The 26,670-nt window shown below is 41.9% G+C and overlaps 1 protein-coding gene across 2 annotated transcripts; it reads right to left on the reverse strand.

The window, feature by feature from the left end:
- Nucleotides 1-585: 585 nt before the first annotated feature.
- On the reverse strand, nucleotides 586-26,670 carry slc25a19 (solute carrier family 25 member 19). 2 transcript variants are annotated; one of them, XM_043714279.2, is made up of 6 exons: nucleotides 26,253-26,666; nucleotides 17,780-17,935; nucleotides 16,910-17,080; nucleotides 12,716-12,899; nucleotides 6,976-7,106; nucleotides 586-1,951 (listed from the first exon to the last, which is right to left on the reverse strand). In XM_043714279.2, exons 1-6 carry the CDS (start codon nucleotides 26,541-26,543, stop codon nucleotides 1,733-1,735), a joined length of 1,152 nt encoding a protein of 383 aa, XP_043570214.2. In that variant the 5' UTR covers nucleotides 26,544-26,666; the 3' UTR covers nucleotides 586-1,732. The 2 variants fall into 2 exon arrangements, with proteins under 2 accessions (XP_043570214.2, XP_043570215.2); XM_043714280.2 differs by lacking the exon at nucleotides 16,910-17,080 and having other exon boundaries at nucleotides 26,253-26,670.

The raw sequence follows: 26,670 nt of genomic DNA on the forward strand, positions 1-26,670 counted from the left end.
GAGACTTGAGTGGGACATGATTGAGAGGTAAAAAATTATGATGGGCGTAGACAGGAAGGGATTGATGACCGGGGGCACAGATTTAAAGATAGGTTTAGAGGAGATGTGAGGGAAAAGCATTTTCACTCAGAGGGTGTTGGGAATCTGGAACTCTCTGCCAATAAGGCTGGTAGAGGCAAAAACCCTCATTAACTTTAAAGTATTTAGATGTGCACTTGCAATGCCAAGTCATACAAAGATATAATCCAAGGGCTCAGAAATAGGATTAGCTGGTTGAGTGGTGCAGATGTAATAGGATAAAGAGGCCTTTCTGTGATGTTGATCTGATTATTACAAATTTTGGAGCAGGTTTGAAGGCTTACTCAAGTATAACAGATGAAGTCTTTAAGCTCACAGGTTCACACTATCCTGGTCAACATTTATCCCTCAAATCAGAGGAACTCTTCAGTCATTTTGTATTGGAATCACTTCTATACACAAAGTGGTCATGTAAATAAGACTTAGCTTTGAAAATTGCTGTAAAAATTCCACTTGATTATATTCAGAGAATATGGACAGTCAATTTCAAGAAACAAACATGGACAATTTGAATGGTCAGAAATATTTATTGCAAAAATGGATAAACCATAGAGAAGAGGCAACTCCTTAAATGCATTACAGTTTTAGAATGATTCAAAGTTTAAATGTTTTAACATTTAAGTCAATCCTCTTTCCTTTTCACTTTGCTCCTATCATCAAGTGACTTACTTTGTTTTTTTAATATAAAGCCAACCTGTTCAGACAGGTTATGACATGCATTCAGACTAGGTAGGACTCCTGGCCCAGAGGTAGAGACACTAACATTGGGCTTTTCTGGCACATTCTCGTGAATTACTGACAACCTCTTGTACGTTATATGCATTACCAGTTACATTCATACGCAGGTGGGAGGCATTACAAGGCTATTTGACCACAGAGAGCATCACGACTGTACTTGATCCCATTCATGGCTATCATTCACTTCTGGAGCAAGAAGTGGTCAGGAGTGACCAAGTTCCCCATCCCCACTGCTGAGAAAGGAGTAAAGCCTCTATTGCCTGCTCTGCTGACTCCATATCAACTAAGCATCAGAACTAGCACCTGGGGCATGTGATCCAAGGGAGTGATTTGGGCATCCTTCCCAATCATTGAATGTGGAAACTCCACAGCTGTGTAAAACTAAGAAAATAAATAGTTGACAGGAGTTGGCAATCTGATCATCTGTGCAAAATTCTCAAACTCCACATGTTTATGTCCATATACATTTATACTTTTGCATTTTTACATAAAAATGAAGCCAAATGGATACACAGGTTACCAAATACATGCATTGCTTTAGAAAAATAAATATTAAATTAATTTTTGAATAGGGCTGTAATTGCAACCTAGTTCCCATTCCATTGCTGGCTGTGTTCAGGAGTTAAATGAGAACAGTAGCGACTTTATTCTCTCCATTTAAAGTAACAGATAAATGCTGTTGAATTCTCCTGGTGTTTTATACTTCATAAACAGCTATCAACAGGTTGTTCAGTCAGCTGCACTCATACCTCCGTGACACAGATCCAATAAGTGCAACGATTCTCTGTGCAACTGGATGGAGTGGAAGGGATTCTAAAGGAACATCATTGTTCCCAATGAATTTCAAGAATCCACAATAAAAATATAAACCACTGCTAAGTTGGGGCAGTCAGACAAAAGCAGGTCAGTTTGGTTCTCATTGTGAGGGAGTTGTGTGTCTGAAGTGTCGCTGATATTCCAAATGCTCTTTATGGTTTCTAAAGATATTGCAGAAGAGTTCGTACCAGAAGAAGGTGAATCCAGTGGAGACGGCTGCTTTCAGCATACTAGGGGACAGGCCCTTGAACAATCCTCTCAGGCCCTCAGTTCGAGCCACTTGATAGGCACAGTCTAGGAAACCATTGTAGGTCCGTACCTGGAACCCAGAAACCACAAAGAGATTAATGTCTGCACCTTCATCCTCACCCTCAAATCACCAAACCGGCCATCCATCCTAGCACTGCCCTCTGCCCTATTCCCCAGCTGACTAATTACAAGCTTTTTCCCAGTTGTGTCTCACTATCTGAAAAGTTTAATTTCCAGACGCTGTTCATTAGATAGACCAACCTCCATGCATGCATTTAGACAGCAAATTGTTGCAGGCAGTATGATTGAGGGAAACTCCACAACTGAACTTGCTTTCATTTGTTACCCACACAGCTCCACTTTCCAGCAAATGGCATCACACAGCAAGATTTCTGCTTTCTCTTTTTAATCACCCAAAATGCCCAGGTCCGGGGAGGGGAGGGAATCCTGATGTATGGCATAAGCAGCATTAGCAATATTGATACAGGTAGATTTAAACCTGGCCTCCTGTTCTGTGTGTCATGGAGCATGTTTCCTTCTAATCATTTATTAATGTGCCCCCAATAATATTGATAGAGTGGAATTTTGCCACTATGAACACCAGCCATATTGGCTGCCTGATTGTCATTCCATATTTTCAGACACGTGTGTAAATCAATTAAGATTAGATCTTCCAAAGCTTTCCAGAGGTAAGACTCCCTGACATAATCAGAAGTCATGACACCAGGTTATAGTCCAATGGGTTTATTTATAATCACAAGCTTTCAGAGTGTTGTCCCTTCGTCAGGTGAAGTGAAGGGACAGCACTTTGAAAGTTTGAGATTTCAAATAAACCCACTGGACTATAACCTGGTGACATGTGACTTTGACCTTGCCCATCCTAGTCCAACACTGGCACCTCCACATCCTAACAGAACAGCATGGGGGAACAGGGCAGAGGTAGTGAAAGAGCTGAAAAATGTGTTGCTGGAAAAGCGCAGCAGGTCAGGCAGCATTCAAGGAGCAGGAGAATCGATGTTTCGGGCATAAGCCCTTCTTCAGAAAGCCTGAAGAAGGGCTTATGCCCGAAACGTCGATAAGATTCCTGAAGAAGGGCTTATGCCCGAAACGTCGATTCTCCTGCTCCTTGGATGCTGCCTGACCTGCTGCGCTTTTCCAGCAACACATTTTTCAGCTCTGATCTCCAGCATCTGCAGTCCTCACTTTCTCCTAGAGGTAGTGAAAGAGGAAGACATTATATATGTGATCCTGTTCATCACACCATCTTCATCCCCTGTGACTCCACTGGCTCCAGGTGAGTGGGTCCTATCTGGTTCTGTTGTTATCTTTCCAGCAGGAAATGTCCTGAAAATGACATCACGTCTTTCTGCCGCTAGAGGGATTGGTTATTCCCCCCCAATCTCAAATACTGCACTTCAGCAACGTACTCCAAACAGCAGGTCAGATTTCAATGCATGTTGATGACACATCTCTCTATTCTCCTGTTCGCATTGCTTCATCATGCCAAATACTGGATAAACAAAACAATTCCCTCCTTTAAAAGGTGAGAGGGGAAAGATTCAAAAGGGATCTAAGGGAGCAGCTTTTTCACACAGGGTGGTGCGTGTGTGGAATGAGCTACCAGAGCAAGTGGTGGAGGCTGGTACAATTGTAGCATTTAATAGGGTATATGAATTGGATGGGTTTACAGGGAAATGGGTCAAATGCTGGCAAATGGGACTAGATTAGGTTGGGATATCTGGTCAGCACAGACGAGTTGGACCGAAGGATCTGTTTCTGTGCTGTACATCTCTTTGACTCTATACCATTGAAGTCTTTGACCACTTCTTCAAACTCTATCCCCAAGCCACTTCACACTGACTACTGTCTGACACTGTTTTCAGTCTTATGTCCGATCTAATTAAGTTTTCCAATGGACGAAGGAGTGGCAGATGGAGTTTAATTTAGATAAATTCAAAGTGCTGTGTTTTGGAAAAGCAAATCAGGGCAGGACTTATACATTTAATGTTAAGATCATGAGGAGTGTTGCTAAACAAAGAGACATCTGAGTACAAGTTCATAGTTCCTTGAAAGCAGAATCACAGGTAGACAGAACAGCGAAGGTGGCATTTGGTACGCTTGCCTTTATTGGTTAGTGCATGGAATATAGGAGTTAGGAGGTCGTGTTGCAGCTGTACCGGACATTGGTTAGGCCACTTTTTGGAATACTGCGTGCAATTCTGGCCTCCCTGCCTACAGGAAGGATGTTGCGAAGGCCTCATTTCTGATGTATGTACGGAATAAGTGCTGGAAGAAGTGGAATCTGGTACAATTACAACATTTAAAGAAAAACATCTGAAAGGGTGTAAGAATAGGAAGGGTTTAAAAGGGAAATGGGTCTAGATTTATTGAGGCTATGTGGTCTGCATGGACAAATTGGACCAAAGAGTCTGTTTCTGTGCTATACATCTCTCTATGACTCTACATCCCTAAACCTCCCCACAATACCCACGTCCTGGTTTAACTACTTTTGAGATCTTACCTATGGTTTTATTACCACAAGAATTCATTGTACTCATAACTGACCTCCCATTTTCCACTCCCTGAAAACTTCAACGCATTCAAAACTCTCATAAGGAAAGGGTTAAGAGACTGGCTTACAGCTGTGCTCATTCTGCGAAAATGGGCTGGTGGTGATCGGAGCTGAATGGATTAGAACCATTTGAATTGAAAGAGAGAGGTTAATCACAGCAAACTGATTAAAAGCTAATCGTGCTATCACAGCAAGTCTAGGAAAAGTTCTCATTCTTCAGCCAATGCAAGTCAAGTTGGCAATTTGCTGACTAACCCATCATACATCTAACTAACCAATCAGTATCCAGAAGAGCAGTGAGTAGATTGTATCCTGTAAACTAGTGGAAAAGGTGCACTCAGGAACAAGATACACATCAATGGGAAGAGTCCTATTGAAACATGCAGGATCTCAATTAAAGTTTGACCTTAAAATGACAGCGTCATCTCAGATTGATCACCTGAGGGAAAACTGTATAATTAAAACTATTTTGTTTAGAATACTCAATCTTTGAGAGATTGTATGAATTGTAATTTTTGGTCTCAAAATTTAACATTTCCTAATTCTTAAAGTTCTAGTCACACATCTCACCAGTGCTCTCTAAACTGCACTGGTTCCCTGTCACGCATTTCCTCAATTTTAAAATACTCCCTTGTCTTGAAATCCCTCCACAACCTTCAGCTTTCAACTTTCCTCCATATGGCTTGTTGTGTAAACCTCACTCTCTGCGGTCCATGATTAGCAGCTCTGCATTCCGCTTGGAACAGAAAACTGCAAAATTCTCTCCCCAAGCCTTGCCATCTCTTTCTATTCAACTCTCCTTTAAAACTGCTTCTGACTAGTACCTGGGCATCTATTCTAGTGCATTGGGTGCCCTTGTATTAAACTTTGTTCAATGACTTTCCAACAAGTTTTAATGCATTAAAGGCACTATATAAATGTAACTTGTTATTTGAGCCAGCAACAAAATTATGAATTGGGAAGAGACAGAGGAATGAGAGCTTTCAGGCAGATCTATTCAGGTTGAATAGGTTGGGGCTATTTTCCCTGCAGTTTCGAAGGCTGAGGGTGAGCAGTTTATAAAATCATGCGGGGCATGGATAGGGTAAATAGATGGTCTTTTGCCCGGGGAAGAGAGTCTAAACCTAGAAGGTCTAGGTTTAAAGGTGAGTGCGCAAAGATTTAAAAAGGTACCTAAGGGAGAGCTTTTTCACGTAGAGGGTAGTACGTGTGCGGAATGAACTGCCAGAGGAAGTTGTGGAGGCTGGTACAATTATACCATTTAAAAGGCATCTGGATGGATGTATAAATAGGGACGGGTTTAAAGGGATATGGGCCAAATGCTGGCAAATGGGACTAGATTATTTTAAGTTAAAAATTACACAATAGCAGGTTATAGTCCAACAGGTTTATTTGGAAACACTAGACTCCTTTGGCTATAAATTCTGTGAGCATGATCTTAACCTCCACAACTACCTGATGAAGGAGCTGCACTCTGAAAGCCAGTGCTTCCAAATAAACCTGTTGGACTATAATCTGGTGTTGTGTGATTTTTAACTTTGTCCACACCAGTCCAACACCAGCACCTGCAAGTCAAAATTATTTAAGGATATCTGATCAGCTTGGACAAGTTGGACCGAAGGGTCTGTTTCCATTCTGTATAACTATGACCTCAGATGATAGGGAACAGTGATATTTGAACAGGGATCTCACATTACAAGACTAAGCTGTCTTTTGCTGCTGTATTCTGATTTCTTCAGGACACATTTTAATGGTTTCCAGCCATTATTCAATCAATCATTCAGGTGAAGCGGGAAAATGCAAACCCTTCTGTTGACCTACAGTTTGAACTTGAAACAACTGAATTGTTTGTTTGACCACTTCAGAGACAGAGACAAGTGAAATTGGCAGAAAGATTGGAGTCAAACAGTTCAGGCTGGAGAAGGATAACAGATTTCCTTCCCTAAAGGGGACCCCTAAATCCTTACAGTTTTTGAATTAACCTGATAGCTTCGTGGACACTTTTACCAAAATAAAATCAGATTTTTTTCCCCCAAAACCAAAATTAAAATCTCAATCTGCCATGGCACAATTTGAATATTGTTGGTATTATTACTGCAGTAACAGAAACGCTGCAACTGACAAACTATTGAGTGATCAATAGAATTGAGACAATAACAATTTCACAGATAGCGTTTGTCATATGCTCAATGGCAACAACGTGTGTATAACAATTACACACTACAGTTAGTTACAAGGATACCCCCTAACTACTTTGGACATGAGTGGATATACAACACCATAGCAAATCACGGAGATTGGGCCAATGTGACAGTGACTGCCCTGTGTTATGGTGGCTACTGATTCAAAAACAACTCCTGTGTACGATGAGTCAAAAACCCACAAGACCAGGGACAGACTCTTCCACAATTAAAATGGAAAGAACTGGTGTTTAACTATTCAGCTCATTAGATCCAGGAACCTGTAATCAAAAAAGATTTTCACATAATACAGCCAAAGCAGCAAGTGTGCGAAGTCCTCACCTGTCCAAAGGCCATGCGTGCCTGCTCAAATCCTTCCACCTGCAGTCTCTTCTTGAGAAGGTCAAAGGGGTATGTGAGTGTCTTACTAATGACTCCTGCACAGCTGCCACACATTAGATTCTCTACATTAACTGGCAAAAAAGAGACGGTTAAGAACATGTGGCACAATGAAGCACTCTCCTTCAGTCTGAAAGCTTAGCATAAAATCCAGGCTGACATTCCTACTGCAGTACGAGTGCTATATCCAAGACGTGATGGTAACTGCTATTGCATTTGGATGCAAAGTGTTGAGGCATAGATGATCATGGTGGGCAGTGAAATTTGAATTCAATAAAAACCTGGCATCAAAAAACTAATGATGAGAAATTTAGATTTTAAGAATCTCTAGTGTGGAAACAGGCTCTTCGCCCCAACAAGTCCACTCCGACCCTCCGAAGAGTAACCCACCCAGACCCATGGCTCCTACCCTATGTTTACCCATGACTAATGCACCTAACTTACACATCCCTGAACATTACGGGCAAAATAGCACGGCCAATTCACCTTAACCTGCACATCTTTGAATTGTGGGAGGAAACCGGAGCTCCCAGAGGAAACCCACACAGGGAGAATGTGCAAACTCCACACAGTTGCCCAAGGCTGGAATCGAACTCAGGTCCCTGGCACGGTGAGGCAGCAGTGCTAACCACTGAGCCACCATGTGGATTGTTTTCACTCTTGAGAATGAAGGGAGAGGATATCAGAGATATAAACTTCTAACAGGACTAGACAGGGTAGATGAAAAAGCACGAGGTAAAAACAATGACTGCAGATGCTGGAAACCAGATTCTGGATTAGTGGTGCTGGAAGAGCACAGCAGTTCAGGCAGCATCCAAGGAGCTTCGAAATCGACATTTCGGGCAAAAGCCTTTCATCAGGAACACACAGCAAGTCAGGCAGCATTGAGCGTTTTCGAGCATAGGCTCTTCATCAGGATTCAGGATAGACCATTTAGGATGGTGATGAGGAGATATTTCTTCACCTGTGGAATTCATTACCATACAAAGAAGTTGATGCCAAAATGCTGAAGGTATTCAAGAGACAGCTTGAATAACACTTGGGCCACATCTCTTATAATCTTTTCCAACACTTTACCAACAACTGAAGTAAGGCTCACTGGTCTATAGTTACCAGGTTGTCTCTACTCCCCTTTTTGAACAAGGGGGCAACATTTGCTACCCTTCAATGTTCTGGCACTATTCCTGTAGACAGTGATAACATAAGGCCAAGAACTCTGCACTCTCTTCTCTGGCTTCCCAGAGAATCCTGGGATAAATTCCATCTGGCCAAGGAGACTTAGCTATTTTCACACTTTCCAAAATTGCTAATACCACCTCCTCATGAACCTCAATCCCGTCCAATCTAGTCACCTGTATCTCAGTATTCTCCTTGACAACATTGTCTTCTACTAGCCTGAATACTGACAAAAAAAAAATTCATTTAGCGCTTCCCCCCATCTCCTTGGACTCCACGCACAACCTCCCAGTACTATCCTTGATTGGCCCTAATCTTTCTCCAGTCATTCTTTTCTTCCTGATATACCTATAGAAAGCTTTTGGGTTTTCCTTGATTCCTTCCACAACTTCTCATGTCCCCTCCTGCCTCTTCTTAGCTCTCTCTATAGTTCTTTCCTGGCTAATTGGTAACTCTCAAATGCCTTAACGGAGCCTTCACATCTCATCCTAACATTAACCTTCTTCTTCCGCTTGACAAAAGATTCAACTTCTTTAGTAAACCACAACTCCCTCAATTGACTACTTCCTCCCTGCTTGACAGGTACATACTTAGCAAGGACACACAGTTGCTGTTCCTTGAATAAGCTCCACATTTCAATTGTGCCCATCCCCTGCAGTTTCCTTCCCCATCCTACTCATCCTTAATCACATCATAGTTGCCTTTCCCTCAGCAAAGACTCTTGCCCTGCCTTGTATACTTTTCTCTTTCTATTGCCAAAGTAAAGATAACCGAATTGTGGTCATTATCACCAGTGCTCACCTACCTCCAAATCTAAAACCTGGCCAGGTTCATTACCCAGTACCAAATCCAATGTGGCCTCACCCCTTGTTTACTTGTCTACATACTGTGTCAAGAAACCACTCTGGACAAAAACTGACTTATCTAAAGTACTCGAACTATAGTATTTCCAGTCAATATTTGGAAAGTTAAAGGCTCCATAACGACTACCCTGTTACTCTTGCTCCTATCCAGAATACATGTGATCTGTATGGATTTCAGTAAGACATTGGACAAGGTTTCTCACGGAAGACTGGCTAGCAAGGTTAGATCTCACTGAATGCAGGGAGAACTAGCCATTTGGATACAGAATTGGCTCGAAGGTAGAATTCAGAGGTTTGCGATGGAGGGCTGCTTTTCAGACTGGAGGCCTGTGACCAGTGACGTGGCACAAGGATTGCCGCTGGGTCAAATACTTTTTGGCATTTGCATAAATGATTTGGATCTGAACATAGGAGATATACTTCGTAAGCTTGCAATGACACCAAAATTGGAGGTGTAGTGGACAGCAAAGAAGATTACCTCTGAATACAATGGGATCTTGATCAGATGGGCAAATTGGCTGAGGAGTGGCAAATGAAATTTAATTTAGATAAATGCAAGGTGCTGCATTTGGAAAAGGAAATCAGAGCAGGACTTAATGGTATGGTCGTGGGGAGTGTTGCTGAACAAAGAAACCTTGGAATGCAGGTTCATAGTTCCTTGAAAGTATAGTTCTAGGTAGACAGGGTCGTGAAGAAGGCGTTAGGTATGCTTTCTTCTATTGGTCAGAGTACTGAGTACAGGAGTTGGGAGGTCATGTTGCAGCTGTACAGGACATTGGTTAGGCCACTTTTGGAATATTGCATGCATTCTGCTCTCCCTCCTATCGGAAAGATGTTGTGAAACTTGAAAGGGTTCAGAAAATATTTGCAAGCATGTTGCCAGGGTTGGAGGATTTGAGCTATAGGGAGAGGTTGAATACGCTGGGGTTGTTTTCTCTGGAGTGTCAGAGGCTGAGGGGTGACCTTATAGAAGTTTACAAAATCATGAGGGGCATGGATAGGATAAATAGACAAAGTCTTTTCCCTGGGGTGGGGTGGGGGGAGTCCAGAACTAAAGGGCATTCTTCTCTGAACACAATGTCCTTTAGGGAAAGATATCTGCCATCCTTGCTTTGTCAGGCCTACATATGTTGTTGTGGCTCTGGAATCAATGTGGTTGACTCTTAACTACCTTCTGGACAATTAAGGATGGGGAATAAATGCTGGCCTGGTCAATGATGTGCACACCCTGTTAATGAATAAACTAAAATCTGGTCATTTATCTGATTACCATTTGGGAGTGGTTACTGTCTGCAAATTGACTGTCATGTACAACAGCACAACCAGAACAACAATGACATTTGTAAATTACAAAGCAAAGACTGTGAAAAGGTACATTGTAATGCTTTGTTGCCATCTTTCAAAACTAAAAAAAAACACCAATCAATACGCCATAAACATTAATATGGCAATCTGGGCAAAGCTGCTGGATTAGGCTTCCCTGCAATTTCTCAGATTTAGGAGTTCTGACATAGTCTACTCATCCTCAAGTGGAGCTTTATTTTGAACAGGAGCAATGTGCCCTCCTGTCGGTAGATATGATGCTATTACCTTTAAAAGAGGCAAGTGCCAGGCGCTGGTTTCAGCACAAACAACCACAATGAGAGAGTGACCTCTACACACTGCAATTGCTGTGTCAGCAACTGAGAAACCAGCATGCTTTTTACACAAATCTCGGTTTTGATTGACTGTTAAATATCTTGAGCCTCTAGTGCCCTCACAGAGTGTCCAGGCCTGCCAAAATTTCAAAAACAAAATAGGGAGATGGAGATATATGTATCTCATTATGCATGTACGTTTCAATTGAGGTTACCCAAATTAATCCTATTCTCCTGCCCTTTCACCAAATCCTTTTAAAAAGTATATTCTAGTCTCTCCCTCAAATCATCCCTTACAGTAAGGTTTTTCCATGTAACAAAATCTTGTATCTTAACAATAAAAAGCTTTGTATTAAATCATTCATGGGATGTGGCTATTTTACCCATCTCCAATTATCTCTCAGACTGTAATGAGCCACCATCATGATTCCATTGTCGTCTATGGTTTATTATGCCCTAGTGCAGTTAGTTTTTAATGTTTAATTACCCACTTGTTCATCTAATGGTGATTCTCAATCTGTATCTTTTTGTTAAAGAACCTTCAACTAGTGGAAACAAGCTTACATTGTTCACCAGTTTGTCTTACCAGTGAAGCCCACATCCCAAAAAAATTAACAAAAAAAAGTATGGTCAGGTGTGGGCAGGCAGTTGTATAGATGGACCAAAACGATCTTGCTGGATGGTAGACAGGTGTTCTGAATTTACATCAGGATCAAACAGGACATTTGGTCTAACAAAGCAAGATGGAATAGCCAGTCGGAACATCAAACAGAAAAAAAAAGAACAAGCGGGAGCCGAACTCAACAATGTCACATTGTAGAAACCTTGCATGCAATTGTCACAGGATGTCAGACAAGCAGTCAGTGTCTGTAGATTTAATGTTCCAAATAGTAGTACATAGGCAAGAAGAGGAGGGTAGACAGATAATAGGATCACAGCGCATTCTAAAGGTAATGCAAACTGGCTAAGGAGAAGCTAGGTGGCACAGTGGTTAGCACTGCTGCCTCACAGCGCCAGAGACCCGGGTTCAATTCCCGTCTCAGGCGACTGACTGTGTGGAGTTTGCACGTTCTCCCCATGTCTGCGTGGGTTTCCTCCGGGTGCTCCGGTTTCCTCCCACAGTCCAAAGATGTGCAGGGTCAGGTGAATTGGCCATACTAAATTGCCCGTAGTGTTAGGTAAGGGGTAAATGTAGGGGTATGGGTGGGTTTCGCTTCGGCGGCTTGGTGTGGACTTGTTGGGCCAAAGGGCCTGTTTCCACACTGTAATGTAATCTAATCTATTGCATGAAAAAAGTGTTGGGCTGGATTAGAAACCAGGGCAATACTCCTAGGAGTATGTAAGGGATCGTAAAAGACAAATGGTCGACCAGATGAACAGAGCAGAGATGGACAGCATGATTCGATATCGAAGCAGTAACTGCCTTGAATAATCTGCATGCTGTAAGTGAGGAAAGAAAGAACGTGAACAAGAAAAGCATAGGGGAGATGAGCTCAATGGTGCTCAAGAACAATGTGGTCAACTGCATCAAGGAGGAATTGGGCAGTGTGGACTGAGGTACTGCATGCTGATGACAGGCAGCTGCTCGATCAAAAACAAAACATAATGCTGCTTCCAGTTTCATCCGTGACACTAGGCCAGCCGAGAGTGAAGAAAAAGTGTGGCTTTGTCCATAATAAAGGCAAAATACTGCAGATGCTGGAGATCTGAAATGAAAGCAGAATTTGGTGGAGAAACTCAGCAGATCTGGCAGCATCTGTGGAGACAGAAACAGAATTAATGTTGAGTTCAACATGACTTCTTCAGAACGGAGTGTCCATGGCAGCTCTGCAAAGTGTCAGCATGTCAGAAACTAACTAATTTTCTTCTTTGCTTACTCCTCCTCTCAACAAATGAAGGCTAATGCCTCACTACCAAATCACATTTCTACCTCCACAGAAATACTGCTCTCCTGTTTGGTTAGTGCAGTAGCCAATATCTTCACACTTCCTGCCACTGGTCACTCACCCATCCAGGCTTCACGCGATGGCACAGCCCACTCAGAGATATGCTGAAAAATGTTGTAAAAGGCAAACTGGAACCCAGCATAGGGGAAGACAGCTACAAGAGTGGGTGTGAGTCCTCGATAGAATGACAGGGGTCCTTCCTTTCTGTACATGGTGACTATTGCATGCCACAGACTTCTATAAATCTGCAAAATAGATATTAATCACACCATAGTCAAGAGTCAATCAGCATTCTAAAAGCAGCATACATGTTATTTTAAACGCAAGAGAAAGATTCAATCCATCACATCAATCCCTCATGCATAAACCTCCTCTTCTTGCCGTGCGGGCGGCACGGTGGCACAGTGGTTAGCACTGCTGCCTCACAGCGCCAGAGACCCGGGTTCAATTCCCGACTCAGGCGACTGACTGTGTGGAGTTTGCACATTCTCCCCGTGTCTGCGTGGGTTTCCTCCGGGTGCTCCGGTTTCCTCCCACAGTCCAAAGATGTGCAGGTTAGGTGAATTGGCCATGCTAAATTGCCCGTAGTGTTAGGTAAGGGGCAAATGTAGGGGTATGGTTGCGCTTCGGCAGGGCGGTGTGGACTTGTTGGGCCGAAGGGCCTGTTTCCACACTGTAAGTAATCTAATCTAATCTAATAAACCTAGCTATCATTGAGCTGCTTCAAAACCTAGGCAGGAGTGAAACAATTCTGTTCACTCATGTACCTTACTTTCCCCCCCATACATGTACCATATTACAGAGGAACACAAGACTACAAACAGAATAGAAAACATAAATCTAGATAATTACTTCAAATAACTAACTCAAACGTTTGTCCCTGATGTGTGCTAGAAATCAAACCTTTCTATTCTATGGGCCATTTCAAATGTATAAATAACCAAATTACTATGAGCATTATTTAGGTCAAAATACTTCAATCACGTACCAATGAATTCTTTTAAAAAATAAAAACTTGTCCTTTAACAAGTGGTAACACTATCATCTTTTGAACCAAACACATTCGTTCACTCAAATAAGACAGTGCTGCAGAAATGATATGGGTGGAAAACATGGGCAAAACTAACAAATTCAGTTGATCTCAGTGCTTTTGAGTTGTGGTGATGGTAACAAGTTGTTGAAAGAACATTCTCAATTCAGTCATTTGTCAGTTGGAGCTTGGTCTTTGTTCAAGTTAGATTCTCTTTTCCTATGCGGTGAGTGAGAAATAGAAACGTTTGGAGGCGTGCATTCAATAGTCTTTTCTCAGGTCTGTGATACACTACAACTTGAACAATCCAAAGGCTGCTGTTTGGCAGCTTTCAACCCACAGGCAGCTGGTGCAAGCTCATCCCACCAAAGTGTCAAATCCAGCTGCTCCATAAGCCCTTGGATCTTGCGAAACCAATATATGACCAATACATTCTAACTTTGTGAATTGAATTGTGAATTGAAGAACAACAACACTTTTCAACACAGCGCCCAAACCTTCAATATTTTCTGTTTATATTCCAAACAAAAAAAAGTCTTTAGAAAAGTAAACTACAAGTGCGAGTGGATATCAAAACTGGAGGGTGATCAGGGTATTAGATAATTCTCTCAACAACCCAATGTCATTGGGACTCAATCTCTGCATATGAGGACCACTACCTCCTACATAAACATTGTCACCTGAACCCTAATTCAAAGAATCCAAATAAATTCTTATTATACAAGGATACCTTTAAAATTAGTGGGGTATAAATATTTAAAAACACCCCAGCCTCCTCTTTCTAACACTCACTTTATTACCTCATCTAAATAAGACGACAATGTAGTAGGGCTTTCAAATATGATACACTCTGGATCCAGATCTCATTGATGTCCCCACTCAAATTGTCTCAGTTGAGTGTGATTAGAAACAGACACAGATTTTCTCCACTTTAAGCAAAAAAGCCTATGTAATCTAATAACTTGAGCCCCCAGGCCTGAGACAGTAGGGCAAATAATGATGTTTTCTTAAAAAAAAAGGGGGTGGCATAGAGCTCAGTGGTTAGTATTGCTGCCTCAGAGCTCCAGGGACCTGGGTTTGATTCCTGCCTCGGGCAACTGTCTGTGTGGAGGTTGCACATTCTCCGTGTCTGCGTGGGTTTCCTCCGGGTGCTCCGGTTTCATCTCAGTCCAAAGATGTGCAGGTCAGGTGAACTGGCCATGCTCAATTGCCCATAGTGTTAGATGCATTAGTGAGGGGTAAATACAGGGTTGGGGAATGGGTCTGGGTGGGTTACTGTTCAGAGGGTCAGTGTGGACTTGTTGGGCCAAAGGGCATGTTCCCATACTGTAGTGAATCTAATCTAATCTAATCTATGAAGGCAGTCTGTAACACCCTGGCCCTGACATTAAAAATTCTAGTCAGCCTGATAACCAGCTGTCTGCCTATCCTGAAAAAGTGTTAATATGATAAAGATTGGGAACAAGGAAGGAACAACTGAAAGAGAGAAAAAAAAACTAGCGATTGGGATTGATGGATAGCATTACAATAAGAAATAGTAAGACGTTATCTGTAGTTAGAGTAATAGGGAAAGCAATAAGGTCTAAATTGTTTAATGTGCACTGTATGTGAATGTGTCATATTTTAAAGTTGGTTGGTGAGCTGCAGTTGGAAATTACCAGGGAGAACCACAATACTGACGTGATAAAGGATTCCTGGCTCCAAGTGCAGGATGGGGTATTAAATATTTCAGGGGTTTTAAAAAAGCAGTGGTAAGTAGGGCTGGCAGCATTGCTTAAGGAAAGTAATACAACGAAAAGACAGTTTCTCTAGAGGGGTCAAGGGCACAATCTATTTGTTTGGGGCGCAGATACCATAGTGGTACAACTATGCGAAATTAGAGAATGTTACGGAACCTTTACAACGGGTGGTTGGATTAATTATCCTAAAGACTAGATTAGTAATTGTTTATAGGGAAGATTCTCTGAAATTTGATGAGGTGCTCAGGATATTTGAAGAGTCACTGCAGGATCTGAATCTGGTGAACGAGTTGGACCAAGTGGATAAAAAAAAAAATCAATCAGTCAGGGAACAGTGATCATAGCATCAAAAATTTTGGTTGGCTATGGAAAAAGACAAAGAGTAAAATGAACTAATTCAGGAAGGATCATTTTTCAGTGGATTGAGACCAAATCTGGCCCTGGTAAAGAGATATCAAAGTGGCAAATGAAACTAGATCACAATAACGGGCAATCTTTAAATGTGGAGACAGCTGAGATACAAAGTAAATGGCTAAAAGAGGGAACCCAAGCCTCCTAGCTGATGAAAGAGAGATAAACAAACGAGAAGACAGGGTGCATGTGACAGAATGAGAAACAATAGTGGATGCTGGAAATTCAAAGTAAAAACAGAAAATACTAGAAATACTCAGCAGCTTTGGCAGCACCTATGGAAAGAGAAAGAGTTAACAATCAGATCAATGAATGTTTATCAGTACTAAGAAAAATTAAAGGTGTAATAGGTTTTGAACAAAAAGAGTGGAGGGCCACAAACAAAGGAAGGTCTGAGATACAGTAGAAGACAGAATGAATATCTGAAGAGATAGTATTCCCATTAGTCCTGAAGGACTAACAGGAGAAGAAAAGGAGCAAAGAGTCAAAAGGTATTCCTGGAACAAATGCACTGGTATCTGGAAACAAAACAGAAAAGACAAAATATGGAGTCGTCTGCCTTCAACCTTATTCCAGTAAGGTTCAACATAAGCTTGAGGAGCAGCAGCTCATCTTTCAGTGAGACACTTTACAGCCATCAAGACTTCCAGAATTCAACAATTTCAGATTGTAAACTCTGATGTTTTCTTTTGCAGTTTCAGGTTGTTTTGGCTCTTTATCTGTTCATATTCATAGACAGCCTTTGATTCTTAAATCAGAATCTGGAATGGTGCCACCTAACTATGTTGTGGAAGTAGATTTAACCATAACTTTCAAAATGGAATTGGATAATTTTTGAAGAGTAAAAAAAAAATGGCAGAGGCATGAGGAAAACATGGGGAAGTGGGACTAAATAAATTGGTCACAGACAGCTTGGTCACGAGGTTGTCATTCCATGATCTAACCATTCTACGATTCAAGATGATAGACACCACTCTTCCATCACTATACCTTTACCCGCATCATTCTCTACCATTCTAATACCCTCACATTGCCTTTACCACTCACCTGTCCCCTTAAATGCCTAGTTTCTCACCTTTGGCTCTCCCTGTGCCACAAATCTGGTGCGGAGAGTGTCAAGTGGCTGCACAGTGACTGTGGCCGAACATGCTGCCAAGCCCCCACAAACAAAGTGTGCGATGGGAATCCTCGAGTCATAAAGCATGGCATTGTGAACCAACTTGGTTAGAAATTCGAAACTCACAAACTGCAAGATGAAGGAAAAAAACGTGCTGGAGTAAATCTAGCAACAAGAAGATAATCAAAACGGAAAGAACTTGCAATCAAATGAAATGTCTTACAACCAATTTCATATTTTTGAACTAAATGTTTGACTGGAAATGCAGGGAAGAAAAGCTAATTTGCACACAGCCAGTCCTAATAAAAACAGCCATATAAATCATAACCAGATAAACTGTTATAGTGGATTGAAGAAAAGATATTGGCTAGGACATTAGAGAGACCAATTCATCTTCAAATTGTGCTGTAGGTCTTTCAAGTCCACCAGATAGGCTCTTTGTTTAATATTACTTCTGAAAAGCATTGCCATGTCTCAGTGTTGCACTGTTTGGATATTAGCATCAGAATCTCAAGTGAGGTTGATACTGTCATCTGCTAACTCAAAGATGAGAGTCCTACCACCGAACCACTCGATTTAAAATAAATCCTAGAAGCATTCTTTTTAAGGATCTAATGCTCTAAAGCTACCATGGTGGAATGTGCACTCCCAGCCACTGCAGGACTAATCCACAAACACTTCACTTCCACAGCCCCACTCTGTTCTCCTGTATTCTACCATCACCTTTCAGCTCAGAAAGCAGAAACATTCACAGACAAAAATTTGAAAGTAATACATTAAAAGGTGCTCGGAAAACAATTTTGAGAGAGACAGAATCTTGCATCACACCTGGACAGCTCCGTAGGAGATAGAGAGAAGCTGGGCTGGGATGTGACCTTTCCAGAATGACTGAAGACCCTCCTCTCTGAATATTGTGTTAGTTGCCTGGAGAATGCCATGATATTTGGCTCCTGGCTCAAACAGTGACAACTTCTCGATCTGAAGCTGAGGAAACAAAAATCAGAGGAGTAGACATGAGCACAGCTCTGAAATTAACATGCTCGGTTATGTAGATTTGGATGATACATGCATTTCATAGCACAATTCATCTTTCAATTCTAAATTGCTATTTCCCCAACACAAAAGGTGCAGAGCTGAAAATGTGTTGCTGGAAAAGCGCAGCAGGTCAGGCAGCATCCAAGGAGCAGGAGAATCGACGTTTCGGGCATGAGCCCTTCTTCAGGAATGCCCTTCAGTCGATTCTCCTGCTCCTTTATATGCTGCCTGACCTGCTGCGCTTTTCCAGCAACACATTTTCAGCTCTGATCTCCAGCATCTGCAGTCCTCACTTTCTCACAAAAGGTGCAGAGGCAGGGGAGTGGCATAGATCACTTGAGCCCAATTTCCAAAACTCCAGACATGAGCACTATAATTGCAATCCATGTTGAATTTAGCATCTGTGCAAGAATGGTAGACTCAGTGGGTAAATGCCAACTGGACCAATTATAATATACTGCAGAGATCACACCATAAAGCCCCAATCACACATGTCTAACAGAGGTCAGACATACACTCGTTATACTACTAAATGATACAGGATGAACAAGTAGTATTAGTGCCTATAATATGGTCTACAGGTAGTTCTCTTATAACACCGTAGTCTCATTCCATAAACTTCGCTTATCAATGAAGGTAAATTTAGCACAGTACATTTTTTAAAAATTGTTAATGCAGGAACAGAGGATCATCATGATGCATAGGTAGACTGTTAAGTGAGCTATATCACATTCTCTCCTTATGCTCAAAACACTATAATATCAAGCTTCTCTTCCAGTGTTATAGCCTTTCTTTTGCATTCACCACCTGCAATTTTATCACCAGGACACTTCGTGCTAACATTCTTGTCACTATGCCCCTCTATTTTTTCCAAGAAGAGGGTAATGCAGAAGTCATGTATATTTCACAGCAAACTGCTCAATGTATCTCTCTCAGAAAACTGCTCTCTATACAGTACACCTCAGAAAACTGCTCTGGCAGCAGCTGATTCGGCACATGCACAGAACAGCGCGGAGAGTTTGGCAAAAGCACAGAACAAAACAATCACCACTGGAATTCCCTATTGTTAAGAGTTACGCGTTTTTGAAACTCCTGGTCGTGAATTCCTCAGCAATGGTATGAGCAAATTGCGCTGCCAAAACACGTGTTATTCAAGAACTACTCATACAACAAATCCCACGCAGAACCAGTATTGTACAATGAAAGTCAAATTACCGATAATCAGTATACATGCACATATCTCATACCTAAAGTAGTTCTGCACTTCTGAATTTTCTGTCTGTGAATACATTGCCCAATGTAAAGATCCCGTACATATTTTAAAAAATACATTAGATACGGCACGGTGGCACAGTGGTTAGCACTGCTGCCTCACAGCGCCAGAGACCCGGGTTCAATTCCCGCCTCAGGCGACTGACTGTGTGGAGTTTGCACGTTCTCCCCGTGTCTGCGTGGGTTTCCTCCGGGTGCTCCGATTTCCTCCCACAGTCCAAAGATGTGCAGGTCAGGTGAATTGGCCATGCTAAATTGCCCGAAATGTTAGGTAAGGGGTAAATGTAGGGGTATGGGTGGGTTGCGCTTCGGCGGGTCGGTGTGGACTTGTTGGGCCGAATGGCCTGTTTCCACACTGTAATGTAATCTAATCTAATACATATCCATTTACTTACACACACAACTTATAATGACTATAGTAGCAACTAAACATTAACCAAACTTAGTTATTCAGTATAAGTTAAATATGGAATGCCTATTGATTTTCTACACATGTTCGGTTAACAACGTACTCCTGTCTGGTATATGCATTTCATAGCAAAATGCAGTCAATTCTATATTGATATTTCCACTACATCTCTAACTGGGACCAACTACATTTACCCATTATACCAGATATTCATCCATTTCCCCTGTATATTTAAACAGCACTGAGTATATGCACCCAGCTCACTGTACAGTTAACCGCTATTACTGAATATTTCCCTATGATCCCTATGTGGGTGGCACGGTAGCACAGTGGTTAGCACTGCTGCCTCACAGCGCCAGAGACCCGGGTTCATTTCCCGCCTCCGGCGACTGACTGTGTGGAGTTTGCACGTTCTCCCCGTGTCTGAGTGGGTTTCCTCCGGGTGCTCCGGTTTCCTCCCACAATCCAAAGATGTGCAGGTCAGGTGAATTGGCCATGCTAAATTGCCCGTAGTGTGGGTGGGTTGCGCTTCGGCGGGTCGGTGTGGACTTGTTGAGCCGAAGGGCCTGTTTCCACACTGTAATGTAATCTAATCTAAATCTAATCTAATCACTATTCATTGCTCAGCATTGAAATGACTCTGTATTCAGGCATGATGGTTGGTATCTTTATGTTCCACAGATGTCTACCCCTCACTCCTCTATAATCACTCAATCAACATGTCTTTCAATTCCATTTCTCCTTTGTGCTCATCTAATTTCCCCTTAAATGTGTTTCTCCCTTCCTTCCTAAGGTAATTCTAACCGTGATAGGCCTAATGGAAACATAGCAAATTGGAGTGGGGTAGGCTATTTAGCCCATCCAGTTTTCTGTGCAATTCAATGAGATTATGATCAGTCTCAATCTTCAATTTCACTTTCCTGCCTTTTCCAATAACCCTTGATTCCCATACTGGTTAAAAACCTGTCAATCTCAGCCTTTATAAACAACCTAGTCTCTACTGCTGTGGCATAGCATTCCACAGATTCACCATTCAAAAGACATTCCTCCTCATTTCTGCCTTAATATATGGTCCCTTATTTAAGATGATGCCCTACAAGGGCAAACAACTTCTCCACATCTACCCTGTCAATCCCCCTAAGAATTTTGTATTGGTTTTTTTTAGCTTTTTAAAAAAAAATTGGATTGCCTCTCATCCTTCTACATTCCAATGAATCAAGCCGAATCTACTCAACATCTCTTCATTAGACAGTCCCTCCTTATCCAGAATCAACTTTGTAAACTTTCTCTGGACTGCCTCCAATGTCATTATGTCTTTCTAAAATAAGGGAGCCTAAGCTGTTTACAGTATTCCAGGTGTGGTGTAACAAGTGCGGGAAAGTTTTAGCAAAAACCACCTTATTTTTATACTGTTTTCTTTGAAAGGAGGGCAAACAGTTCATTTGTCTTCCTGCTGAACTCTGATAGTAGATTTTAGTGATTCATACAAGAGACTCCTAAATCCCTATGCTCTCTGTAGTCTTCCTACATTTAAATAATATCCAGTTCCTCTATTCTGCCCGGTGAAATGCATAACCTTACATTTTTCCCCACATTACACTCCATTTGCCAAGTTTTTGCACACTCTCAAACTATCTTTCTGTATTCATTGTACCATCCTCATTACTTGCCTTCCCACTTTTTTTTCCCCAGGTGATCCTTAAACTTGGCTACAGTACATTCACCGTCCCAACATTGGATACATGTTGCCATCCTGAAAATGCCTCCTTATCCTAACTCTTTGTCCTCTATTACAGTCAGTTCTGCTATAATGCATAAGTTCTGTTCTCATGTCATCCCGTGTTATAAGAAAATCACATAATAGCGGTGCCCCATTTAAACTAATGGGACTAGAATCACATGATAATCAATACCCGCTTTAAAAGTTTGCACTTTAGGAGTGTCCCCAATTCATCATTATAACAGAGTGACCTGTAGCTAGAAAATCCCATGCTGATATACTACTCCTGACACCAGGGGCTGTTATCTCATTAAGTAGCCCAAGGTGTGATATGTTATCAAGTACCTTTGGATTTCCAAAAGGTATTACATCTACTGGTTCCTCTTTAAAGGTAGATAAAGAATTCTAATAAAATTGTCTCTTTCATTAAGCCATGCTGCCTCTGCTTGCTTATATTACATATTTTAAATGCTCTGAGCAAACATTTTCCCAATGACATGTTAAAATAATTGGCCTATGGTTACCAATTTTAATCCCTTTCCATTTCTGAATGAGAGAGTAATATTCAGCCTTCACCCCTCTTCTTTCTCAATAGAGGAAAATTTTTCCAACCTAGTCAGACTTCTTTCTGATCGCTTCTTTCTGATCATATTCTTGTGAATTTTTTTTGCATCCTCTCCTTATGATGCTATACTGTGAACATTTCTGCTTATAGACCAAGTCTGGTCTAATCAAGGTAGTTTACAACTCTATGTTTCCCAGTTCGTCCTTTCTGAAAACGAACCGAAGTGCTTTGCCTGCTTTTCTTTTAGAAACTGGCCTCATTAGCATGCCTTGTTGAAACTTTATTGCTGGAACAGCACAGCAGGTCAGGCAGCATCCAGGGAACAGGAGATTCGACGTTTCGGGCACAGGCCCTTCTTCAGGAAGGGCCTGTGCCCGAAACGTCGAATCTCCTGTTCCCTGGATGCTGCCTGACCTGCTGTGCTGTTCCAGCAATAAAGTTTCAACTTTGATCTCCAGCATCTGCAGACCTCACTTTCTCCTCATTAGCATGCCTCACTTGTTTTAGTACTTTAGTGACTTGCAAATGATTAAGCACCAGATCTTTTGCTCCTCTACCCTATTTGAATATTCTTACTATTGATGTTGCCTTATTCTTATTAAATGTATCATTTAACACTTACCAACAATGAATTTCAACATTTCAAAACATTCAAAAGGACCTTACAGAAACATTGCAAAACTAAGCGTGCCATTGAGCCATAAAGAAATATTAACTTGAATGGCCAAAAGATTGATAGAACACAGAACAGTACAGCACAAACTGACCCTTCAGCCCTCAATGTTGTACCAACCTTTTATCCTACTCTAAAATCAAACTAACCTATATAAGCTTTATTTTACTACCTTTCATATGCCTATCCAAGGGTCACTTAAATATCCCTAGTACATCTGACTCTACTACTACTGCTGACATTGCATTCCAAGCACCCACCACTCTGTGTAAAGAGCCTACCTCTAACATCTCCCCTAAATCTTCCTCCAATCACCTTAAAAATTATGCCCCTTCATGATAGCCATTTCTGCCCTGGGGGAAAAAAAAAAGTCTCTGGTTATCCACTATCTATGCCTCTCATCACCTTGTACACCTCTAACAAGTCACCTCTCATCCTTCTTCGCTCCAATGAGAAAAGCCCTAGCTCCCACAACCTTTCTTCATTAGACATGTCCTCCAGTCCAGGCAGCATCCTGGTAAATCTCCTCTGCACCCTCTCTAAAGCTTCCACATCTTTCCTATAATGAGGCCACCAGAACTAGACACAATATTCCAAATGTAGTCTAACCAAGGCTTTACAGAACTGCAGCATAACCTCACAGCTCTTAAACTAAATCCCCCTGCTAATGAAAGCCAATACACCATATGCCTTAACAACCCTATCAACTTGGGTGGCAACTTTGAGGGATCTATGGACAAGAATTGATCATTAAGAAGTGTCTTAAAAAGGAGGGTGGGAGTGTGGCCAAACAGGCCACTCAAAATGATAAAATTATAATGAAGTTGATAAAGTGGACAGGGACTAAAGCATGCTGGGAAATGAACCAGCCTTAACTAAAGTGATTGCATCAATCAACATGCTGCAGAATCCAGCCAGGCTGCAGCTGCCCACAGACTGTTTGCAAACAAGCGGGTAGCTGCAGACCCTACAATACACACCTGAATTTGGGTTTGAATGGGACAATGAATGTCGTCCTCAGGATAATCGGAAACATCAAGGTGCATACCAGAAATGGAGGCACCTCACACCCTTATGTGCAACCAGCACCTCCAGTAATGAACATTTAAGGACCATGCTGCCATCAGCATACTTGGTTGGTCCTATCGATCAGAGTGATTGAACCTGATCAATCCATTGGAAGATAGTCAAGACCCTCCCAAAAGGACGCAAAGACTTTGGAGTATAAGAACCGCGGCAACACCTCAGGAGTAACTCAAGCAGTAACTGGAGAACAATAACTTGAGAATAACCACCAAAAGAAAAGGCACCTCTGAAACCACTTCACCACTTGGAATCTGGCTAAGTTCTAGCATGGTGGCACATGATCAAAGTCAAGTTAAAACATTTATAGTGTTTATCATTAGTTCATACTGTACTTGTTATTCTAATATTAATTGTGTCAAATAAATGAATATTATTGTTTTACTATTAGTAAGAGTCGACCCACAATACTTTTGCTAGATATAAAAGAGTTCAAACACCCTGTGCAGCAGGCACAATCGGAGATTTAGGGAGGAAATTCTAATTCTTGGGGCTCAGGATGCCGAATGCATTGCCACAAATGGTGCAGCGATTAAAATCAGAGATACTCAACACACCACAATTCGAGGGGCACAGAAGGTTTGGGAGCTTGAGAAGTTTATAGAGACAGGGAGATGCACAGTCCCAGTAGGATTTGAGGACAAGAAAAAGAATTTTAACATCAAGACTTCACTGGATTGGGAGATCAATAAACAGAGGTGATAAGTGAATGGGACTTACTGGGGAGTTAGGAACAAGTATAGTTTGGATGACATCAAGATTGTGGAAGGGAGAATCTGAGAGCAACCAGGAATGTGTTGGAACTGTGGAGTCTCAGCGTAATCCAAGAAGAACAGGAGAGTTGGCAGCTGATGAACTGAAACAGGGGCAAAGTCATAATGTGCTAATAAACATGGCTTAATAAGGTCGAAGACATACAAGAGAATCTAACTTGACACCAAGACTGCAATAGAACTGGCTTATTCTCAGGCTATTGCCAGGGAGAGGACAGATTAGCTGCTAGACAACAGAATATGGAGCGAAGACCACATTTTCCAATAGTTAGAGGGAGAAAATTTCAATTTTTTTACAGGCAAACTCAGGTTCTGGAGAAGGGGCATCCGATTCTCTCCACACTCGCTGCCAGACCCGCTGAGCTTTTCCGGCAGTTTCTACTTTTGTCAAATCTCACCCAGTTGCACAGCAGGAAAATAGTGTGATAGTGTGGGTTCAGTCTATAAAAGGCTGCAGAGAGGTCGAAAATCTGAGCAAGGAACAAGAGTAAGCCACTCAGGCCTTTGATCCTGTTACACTGCTCAATATAATCATGACTGACCTGATTTTAACCTCAAATCCCCTTAATAAGCAAAAATCTAACTGTCTTAAAATTACTTAAATATTATGTAAATAGCCTTTGGAATTCAAAAGATATTTCCTCATCTTTGTCTTTAATGGGCAACCTTTTAATCTATGACACCTGGATATTGATTCTCCCATAACTTGAAACATCTTTTTACTATCTATCTGGCCAAGTGTGTGCAGAATCTTCTACGTTTCAATTAAGTCACCTCAATCTCTTCTAAACTCCAGACCATACAAGTCTAGTCTGTCTAACTTTTTCTCTAAAGCAATCCACTCATTTCAGGTGTTAGTCTAGTAAATTTTCTGAATACTTCCAACCCATTTATCCTCGTCCTTCTCAGCATATCATTGTTTCTGAAGGGTCTTGAAATATTAACTCTGTTTCTCTCTCCATGGATGCTGCCAGATCTGAATTCCAACAGCAATTTCTATTTTTGTTAGAGTCACATTAGATATCATATTACTTTTTAAATGTATAGCAAGGGCAGAAATTTGACTGGAGAGATTTAAACACAGAGTTCTGGGAGACTTGGGAGGTGACAGTATGTTCAAAGAGTTGAGACAGGAAAGGCAGTTTGCAAGGACAGCTGAGTCACGAGCTATGTTTTTCATAAAACAAAATGGTACGCTGAATATAAAAATATATTGCACTCACTAACTATACAACCATCCAGTTTTTTCAATGTCTTCTTGATGCTTGCTGTCATCTTTCTTTCCTCTTAATTAAACTTTCCAATTGGGAATCACCCACAAAGTTTGAAACTGGAATTCAAATGCCAAAAGGTAAATTGTGAACCATGGTGCCCAGCACTTGTCCATGTATATTTTAGCAGCCCTTTGTATAATTATCTTGCATTCAGCCACCCACCTTACACACTTAACTAGTATTTACTGACACCCTCATGTATATTTACCCAGTACTCCCCTACCCACGTACTTACCAACTTCTATCCGTACATTGACCAAAAGGTGAGCTCCACACACACATTTTATATATATATCCCCCTCCCATTTGTACATCTACGGCATCTGACCCGATATTTAGACACTATTTATCCAGTACCCCTGCTACTTATCTGGAATTTTCCCACCCTGTGGATTTCTTCTCCACATATTTAGGTTTACCCCCATATTTACCTCGCCCCCCTGACAGACTGAGCCAGGATCTACCCCCGGTTACATGTTTCCTAACTCCTTCTTTACCTGGAACCGGATTTTGATGACATCCAGCGGGTTGATGAGTACACGGGTCAGGAATCCGGACAAGGAGCCTGCCACTGCCACCTCCACAGCAGACGGACTGTCTTCCCCTCGCTGAGCGAGGGGGTTATACCCGACCATGCCCGCTGCCCGCCGCCCGCCGCCCGCCGCCCGCTGCCCGCTGCCCGCCGCCCGCCGCCCGGCCTCAGGGAAGGGGCTGACCGTGACACAAGGGCACGGGCCACTCCCGCTCAGACTCTCCCGGAACTGATGCCATTTAACTGACGGCTGCATCCACCAATCGGCGGGGCGATCATGTTGATTGACATCGCAGCCCACCACTGAGAGCCCAGCTCACTGACGGACGGCCAGTTAGTCTGCCAGGCGATCCCTGATCATTCGAGTGCAATACATTTAATAA

Source organism: Chiloscyllium plagiosum, unplaced genomic scaffold (assembly GCF_037043375.1).
Source record: "Chiloscyllium plagiosum isolate Xiang-an unplaced genomic scaffold, Cpla_swu_hap1 HiC_scaffold_25, whole genome shotgun sequence".
Classification (NCBI taxonomy): domain Eukaryota; kingdom Metazoa; phylum Chordata; class Chondrichthyes; order Orectolobiformes; family Hemiscylliidae; genus Chiloscyllium; species Chiloscyllium plagiosum.

What these genes read in the sequence shown, in the direction of transcription:
- slc25a19 (XM_043714279.2), bottom strand. Translation starts at nt 26,543, where the DNA reads ATGCAGCCGTCAGTTAAATGGCATCAGTTCCGGGAGAGTCTGAGCGGG. An exon ending in TCTCCTACGGAGCTGTCCAG is followed by an intron (nt 17,081 to 17,779) that starts GTGTGATGCAAG and finishes TTCATCTTGCAG; the next exon opens with TTTGTGAGTTTCGAATTTCT. An exon ending in ATCGCGTGAAGCCTGGATGG is followed by an intron (nt 7,107 to 12,715) that starts GTGAGTGACCAG and finishes CTTTTTTGCCAG; the next exon opens with TTAATGTAGAGAATCTAATG.